Genomic DNA, 8,598 nt, shown 5'->3' with positions numbered 1-8,598 from the left:
GTTTTCTATTTTGGGTGTTAAAGGATTGTTTGCACTTGGGAACGAACTTGCTCCACTTGGTTAGGCTGTTTGCATGTCATGGAGCACTTTCATCAGTTCTTCTACTTTACTCTTCAAGTCATTACTGTAGTGGTGTATGACCTAAGGGATGTGTTATTGTTCTCTATGAGCTTGTCTATGTACCGACTACTCCTACTTCTAATTGGACATCAGGGATTCCTTTCATCTCCACCTGCTTGGCCCTGCCTATAGGGAGCTTATTGTGTTGTCATCAACTATTCTACATGCCTTTAAAGAAATGATTGTTGCAGTCGGCCATGCTCACATTGTTGTTGCTAGGGTTCCTATTGTTGTGGAATTGTTATTTTAAGTTATTAAGGTGTAATAGGAGTTCGTGGACCTTTGGGGGTTTGGGATCTAGTTTGGTGTCCTATAATTGGTAAGGGGTATTCAAGATAAGGGTTGTAGCATCCAAACAAGTGTTCATACTGGGGATAATATTTCTACTTATTGAGCAAACTGTAAGGATTGTAGTATTGTTGGCCAAAGTTTGGTCCAATTTGCTTTTTGTTATTAGGAAAATTTTGGTTGGTAGAGAAGCTTTGAAATTTCTGATTGTTTGGGAATTTGTTGGGATATGCCATGTTTTTTATTTCTACTGATTGGGAGTGAGTACTTACCAAATCAATTGTTGATACAAGATGGAAGTGGTGGTGATTCATGACGGTTCACGTAGAAGGTGGAGAGTTGTAGGAGATAAGGGTGGTCAGAATTTCAGTTAGCGAAGAGGATTGGAGTCCTAAGAATGGAAGAGAGGTAATTGAAAGTATTATAGAATAGAGAATATATTTTTCTATTTCAATGTTCGTGGCCTTTGAAAAGGATTCATTATCCCAAGATGTGACATGTTGTTGTCGTATTGGTTTCATATTGTTTAAGAATATAATGTATAGTCATAAATATAGGTTATATTTTTTTTAAAAATTCTTTCTTTTTCTGTTAATATGCAATAGTATAAATATGTACTTTAGGGTTTAAAAAAGTGTGGTTTTTCACTCAAACTAGTTCTTCATCTTTAGTTTTTTAGACTTTAGAATTTCACTTACATGGTACTAGAGCTTTTCGATTCAGGTTTTGTGTTAATTTATACTTAAATCATGAAGAGATGATGTTTTTTTTTCCTTCAACAGTCAACCTTTAAGTTTATTTTAGTTTACACTGCCGTTATAGGAAGGAGCGTTACCATGCCAATAGCTGATCTAAACTTTTTTCTGGCCTAAGATGCTACATGTGAGGCTTATGCGCCAACCAAACAACATCCTTTATCCATGTGTTGGAGTGTGGGGGCACATGGGATGTCTTCTTTTCATCAAATTTTGACGACAACATTGACTCGGGGTTTTGACCAAAGCCTAGTGGTTAGGTTATCGATTGGTGGTGGTTTCAGGGGTATTTTGGGTTTTTGTTACTATTTGCCACTATTTCACACTGTTCACAAAGGAGTTCTGGTGGGGTGTCCTATTTCGGTTACTGTTTTCATCTGTTTGGAAGCTAGAAATTTGATTAGCAAGTTGAATAGTTACTATTTTTGAGGTTGTTGGGTTTCTTGAGTCATTTACAATAGTGAGGGATTCAAAAAACTATTGTAAGCGAGATGGTTTCAATGATGTCTAAGATCATACAATATAAATTGAATGGGTTTAATTATCTGGATTGGACCAAAAACATCAGATTTTTTTAAGGAGTATTGATAAAGATGACCACTTAGTTAACAATCCACCTATTGATGAGACTAATCAGGTCTTGCTTAGATATGATCCACAACTATTATTGCAGATTCAGAACTTCATTGAGAGTGATGTAATCACTTTGATTAATCATTGTGTGTTGTTAAAGAACTAATGAACTATTTAGATTTTTTATATTTTGGGAAGGGAAATATCTCGTGGATGTATGAAGCGTTATAACACCCCATACTTTTCCTGATCATCGGTACGAATTGTATAAAACTTTATAAAAATTCTTTAAAATGATTCTCAATGTTTAAGATACTTGAGTAAATTTTTATGAATAATTTCCTAGGTGTTTGGACACACCCAAAACATAAAACAAACTTTGAAACACTTAAACGATTTAAAATAAAACTTTTTAAATTGATTCGAGTAAGAAAAATGTTAAATCTAAATTCAAGATCAATCCTTAGTTTCACAAATCATTCAAATATTTTGGAGGTCTTAAAAGTCATTTTAGACCCTTCCCAAAGTACCATTACAAAATGAGAACATCCAGGCATCATTCAAAATCATTTCAGAACTTAAAAACACACCCTTTATAGTGTAGGACAGAATGTCTCGAGACATTGTGAAAATGTTTTAGACATTGAGCCTCAGGAATAGTTTTTAAGTATTGTGTCTCTAATGTCTTCAGACACTGGGTTAATGTCTGGAGATATGAGACCCTTAAAGAAGTATTTGGGTATTCTGACTAATATATCTCGAGACATACGTGCCATGCCTTAAGATCGAAAAGCATGAGACCAAAAATAAAAGTTGAAACACTCCAAAACCAATCAAGAACACCAACTTATGATATCCATAATATCCAACATTTCAAAAAGATACTAAAACATCCTTAAAACACATCAAATCATATCCAATGGTTTCATATAATTTAAAAACATTTCCAAATCATATGTAATGTAACACCCCTCACCTGACATGATTGTTGGGCTCGAGCTGTGGAATTCTACATTCGTTACCAAAGAAACTTTAGACAATTTTACAATATTCAACCAATCAAATAAGCAAACAAGTTTCACACACATGCTAAATATGCATCACAATCATATCCGGGTCTAATACGAGCTTAAGAAAGCTCTTTTTTTAACCTGAACATGACATAAGACCAAATTGTAAAGTTCTCAAAGTTTCAGACTAAAGTTGAGACTTTGGGTATACTGAGATCACAACATCACTCACTGTCGACCTTACGTTGCGGCGTTGGGGTTCAGGGTCGCGATGTGGTCCTTGCTTTTGGAAAAATCCACAATTGGTACTTAATCGCTTAACTCCATCCAAAACATATTTCCATTTCATTCAACTACTAATTCTACCTATACCATATAATTACCAAAACATACTACCATAAGTTTATAAAATTTGAATTTAATTACTTAACATGATATTCAAACTTGATCAACATTTAGGCATATTCAATTTCAATTTAATCATCCATATCCTACATATTTACACTGTCAAACCAAACATGTTTCCTTATGAACATTTAAAAGCAAAACAATTCAATAAGTTTGACATGATCTAGTCAAAACATATATTAAGTCCTGGATTATGCATAATCCTTCAATCTTACTATTTCTAACCATTCTTTTAAACTTATTAACCATGACATTTAAGATCATTACATGCTTAACTATACACTTTCATACATCAAGAACCTAAATGACCATAATATGAGCCAATCCAAACATATATCAATTATGTATCAAGCATAACACTCAATTTTACCAAAACCATCAATATTATAACATCACTCATACTAGCATGAAACACATTCTGTAACACCCCAATTCCAATCTAAACGTTATGACCGAATCTAGCGATGCACATTGTAACACCCCTTACCCGTATTCGACGCTGTAATAGGGTACGAGGCATTACCATAACACATACACTTATAAACATGTTAAACCGAGTTATAAAATTTCATTCAAATTTAAACTCGTCAAATTTTTAACATGCTTTTATAAATCTTCACGTTATAACTTCAAAATACTATATTTGTAACAAATAGGGCTTCTGAGACCCAATACATACTCATGCAATTCAATACTTCATTTCCATTCATTTAATTCACGATTCTCATTTTCACCATTCAATTCAATTTCTCAATCCAATATACATTTCAATACCACAATAATTCATTTAATTCAAATCATATCATTTGCAATTTCCATTTAATTCACGTACAATTCAATTTCACTAAGTTCAATACAATTCACGTACCTATCATTCCGGTACACGGAGTAGCATGCACATAGTACAACACATGTGACCGTCACTTTCACTTTTACATAGTGGCCTACACAAAATCCGTGCCACACATGTGATCATTTCTGTCACTTCATTCGTATCCCTTTTTATTCCAAAGGTTCATTCGGGAATTTTTCACTTTTTCTCACTTTTCTTTTTATCGATCAGTTTCAATTTCTCGTCTTTCTTGATTTATAACAATACATTTAACTTGTATAACCTTCACACTATTCATTCCAGTCCAAAAATCATACTTTGGAAAAATTACATTTTTGCCCTAAAGTTTTACAAAATTACGATTTTTCCCCTAGGCTCGTAAAATAATTTTTATTCAATTTCCTTGCATTTTAGGCCTAGCTGAACCATTTTCATAACTATAGCAGTCCATAATACTCACTTATTCACACACTTGTGACATATTTTATAACTTTTACAAATTAATCCTTTTAGGCATTTTCATCGAAAATTACTTAGTACAAATCGTTTATCACACTCCAAACATTCATATTCTTCCATAAAACATAAAAATACATGCATATCAGTCATGGGTAAATTTTTAAACACAAATCTTAGTTCAAAAAAATGGTAAAAATAGGTAAAACTTGTTACGAGGATTTCAAAAACATAAAAATCATTAAAAACGGGGATAGAACGGGCTTACTATCGAGCTTAGAAGCTTCAAAAACATATACATGGTTTCTCCATGCAATTTTCGGCCTAGGGGTTGAAGATGGACAAAAATTGGCTTTTAATTTTGTTTTTAATTCATTTTAATAACTAAATGACCAAAATGCCCTTAATGAAAAACTTTGGAAACATGCCTAACCATACCCATTTTTGTCCACCAACTTAACCAATGATCTAATTGCCATATAAATACCTGCAATTTAAAATTTCATAACAATTGGACACCTCTAACATATAGAACTCAACTTTTGCACTTTTTACAATTTAGTCCTTTTGACTAAATTGAGTGCCCAAACGTCAAAATTTTTGAACGAAATTTTCACGAAATCATTTTGTGAAATCGTAGACCATAAAAATATAATGAAAATAAATTTTTTCTTGTCGAATTTCTGGTCCCGAAACCACTATTCCGACTAGCCCCAAATTCGGGCTGTTACACATTCATTGCCACACATATACCAAGCCAAAAAGAAAGAATGTTACACTTAATTAAACCACTATACAAGATGACAATTTCCATCCACCTTATACCTATTTAAATGCCACAAATTTGATAACCAAAATAAACACATTACTACCAATTGGGTGATAGTGTGAGCCTCTTAATGATCTGGCTTGGTGAGTACCGCAAGGTGATGATCTACATGGGAAGGAAACAACTTGAGTAAGCATTAAGAAATGCTTAGTAAGTTCAATTTGAAAAATAATATGCTTACCTTGCTTTTAGATAAGCATTAAAGCTACCTTATTTTTGCATAACTTTGGCTAAAGCATGACACTCAAAACATCAACAAGGTGAGCATATATTTATGTTCATGATCATTAGATGCTAAAAGTAACTTAAACATAAATTAGTTTTACTATCATATAACTTAACAAAATGACAGATTCAATCAACAAATCATAAAGTTATCCTAAATATACAAGATTCAATTCAGCCATCTTTTCTATAATCAATCACCAAGATGTATCATTTACAATTCAAAATATTCAATGCCATTTCAAATTGAATATCAAGTCCATTTCATCACATTTCCAAGTTGCCGAGTTCATTTATATTGTTTATGTTTGAATATGCCCAAATATCCATCATGAGATGATTGTAATTACATACCCGTTTTACCTTGTTCGTTAATATAAGGATTACCATTGTCATTTCAACTTCTTTTTCTATGTGTATAATAAACTGATTAATAATAAAGTCCTGAGAATGATATGATTATTCTTAAAAGGTCCTTAGTCAGGTACTATTGTGGGTTTGGACAACAATAATGTATTGAGACTAATGTGTAGTTGATTGATGACAAAGTGTTGTCATTGACATCGGGATGTCAAAATCAATACATGAGTATGTGTTAGAGAACAACATATTGGACTGACCCGCCATGAATATGTTTCTTGGATTATTTTGTAATAGTCACAAACATTACTCGTAGTGATAACTATGTATATGATACTTAGACTTGAGATCATCATTGTCCCAACATCGCGAGTTGTATATTTTGATACAGTTAAACGTCTATCTTAATAGGTTGTACTATAAAGTCTGATGTTGGGTATGCCACAATCTATGTAGTGGGATATGATCAATCACGATAATATTTATCCCTCCTACATAATGTGAGTAATATCTTGAGCCACTTGATGGAGTGGGACTATAAATGCATGGCCATGCTCAAATAAGTTAATATGAGATATTGCACTTATTTATTTATTGTAGTCTACTCAAAATATCAAGAAATATGAGATTGGGCTATACATGTGTGACTATACCATGACTTGTGTCCAATCTTGATATAAATGATAAAAAGATATAATACATGAAAAGTTTATAACAAAAAGGTTATGTCGAATCATGACTTCTTATAACTTGGGTAGCAATGATGCATTGCTAGATGCCACTCATTTATTGTAACATTAGAAATGTTCTAGTATTACTACTAACGTTACAAAAACCTACAGGGTGACACCCTATGCTAAAAACGAACAGGCTGTATGCAAAATGTTGGGTGTATACCCTCTTACATATATCTTTGGCAGTCAGTATCACTATCGCCTGGTGAACAGTTTACCTGGCAGACAGTATTGCTTGGCGGATAGTATTGCCTAGCGGACAAGATTACTTGACGAACAATATTTCCTGGTAGACGTAATTTGCAATTACTTTCTAGAGTTAACATTTATGAAAGTTAATATTCTTTTGGAAAGAATATAATCTTTAATATTTTCCATGATTTTCTCTAAAAAGTAAAAGGGGAATTATTCCATTTTTAATATAGGATATTAATAAAAGGAATAAAATCTCTAATTAAGTAAGAGAGTGAGTAAGAAAATCAAACTAGGTCTAGTAGCCAAAAGTTTGTATTCTCTTTGAAAAAGTTCAAAGAGTTTTTGTTGTTCGTGCTTAACTAGGTGGAATAAGTAGATGCCGAGACACTTTTGTTGTTGCTTCATTTGATATTGTTCAAATGAATCCAACCAACAACATTATTCTCCATTCTTTAGTTTTGTAAAGGTATATCTTCAGCTCTTTTTAAACCCGACTCATTCCTCGTACATGGATCCATAGTTGATGATCGCCGGAATAATTTTTTCATTACACTACGAAGCTTACCGACGTTCCAACAGTGTTATCAGAGCCATTTGTACAATACAGATTCAGGATTAAATTTATTGGTTGATGCGATTGTATGAGATACATGTTGTTTGATTTGTTTTAATCGATCTGTTTTTGCATATATGATACATGCAATCAATTTAATAAGCCATGTATGATTAATATGTTAAACCTATGTGATTATATGTTTGCCCCAATCAATCATTAAATGTTAATCATTGATTTTGATGCCTACTGAGTTTTATATATAATTTGTTAAGTGTTAACAGATTTGTCTTAGCGTAATGGGGTTTATGTTATTCGAAGTTAATAGTTAACTTGCTGGTAACATACGAAAATTAGGAACAAAAGTTGTTCTAGCTAGAAGACTCAAAGATCGAAAGTTAAAAATATTCTGATTTTGAAAATATTCTGTTTTGATAAAAATTTTCAATCGGTGATGTTTTTCCCATAGAGATCTATCCTTAAGAAGGACAAATGAACGACTTGAACTTCCTTGACTGGTTCTGTAACTTGAGGAATGTCCTCAAACAAGAACATAAATTATATGTCATTGAAGAACCCGTTCCTAATGATCTAGTAGGTAATGCCTCTAGAGTTGAGAAGGATACTTATAAGAAGTATCTTGATGACATGTTAGATGTAGGATGTCTAATGCTTGCCACCATGACTCATGAGCTTCGAAAGCAACATAAGGATATGGTTGCCTATGATATGATCCAACACCTCATGGAATTATATGAAGGGCAAGCACGTCAAGAGAGGTATGAGACCTCTAAAGCTCTATTTCAATGCAAAACGATGGAGGGAACTCCTGTGAGAAATCACATTCTCAAGATGATAGGCTATATTGAAAGCCTTGAAAAACTTGGATTCCCTCTAGGTGTGGAATTGGCCATTAATGTCATCCTACAATCGTTGCCATATAGTTTAAGCCTATTTTTCCTTAATTTCAACATGAAAGAGATTAATAAGACTTTGCCACAATTACTTAGCATGTTACGAACTGCTGAAAGTAACATGTAAAGGGCTGGACCTAAGCCCATTTTGATGGTTCGCAAGGACAAAGGGAAAGGGAAGCTTAATGCTAAGGCAAAGCCTAAGGACAATGGAAAAGCCAAACCTAACAAAGGAAAAACTGCATTGAAACCTAAATGAGGAATTGCTAAGGAAGGAAAATGTTTCCATTGCGATAAGACTGAACATTGGAGGAGGAATTACCTTGCCTATCTTGAAAAGGTCAAG

At 33.1% G+C, this 8,598-nt stretch overlaps 1 protein-coding gene across 1 annotated transcript; it reads left to right on the top strand.

The window, feature by feature from the left end:
- Nucleotides 1-7,830: 7,830 nt before the first annotated feature.
- LOC105771903 (uncharacterized) lies at nt 7,831-8,379 on the top strand. Its single transcript, XM_012593282.1, has one exon. The coding sequence runs from the start codon at nt 7,831-7,833 to the stop codon at nt 8,377-8,379; it is 549 nt and encodes a 182-aa protein (XP_012448736.1).
- Nucleotides 8,380-8,598: the final 219 nt, after the last annotated feature.

Source organism: Gossypium raimondii, chromosome 13 (genome assembly GCF_025698545.1).
Source record: "Gossypium raimondii isolate GPD5lz chromosome 13, ASM2569854v1, whole genome shotgun sequence".
NCBI lineage: Eukaryota > Viridiplantae > Streptophyta > Magnoliopsida > Malvales > Malvaceae > Gossypium > Gossypium raimondii.
This window is presented reverse-complemented; position numbering and strand designations above follow the sequence as displayed.

Excerpts from the sequence above, each read along its gene's own strand:
- LOC105771903 (XM_012593282.1), top strand. The coding sequence starts at position 7,831 with ATGAACGACTTGAACTTCCTTGACTGGTTCTGTAACTTGAGGAATGTC.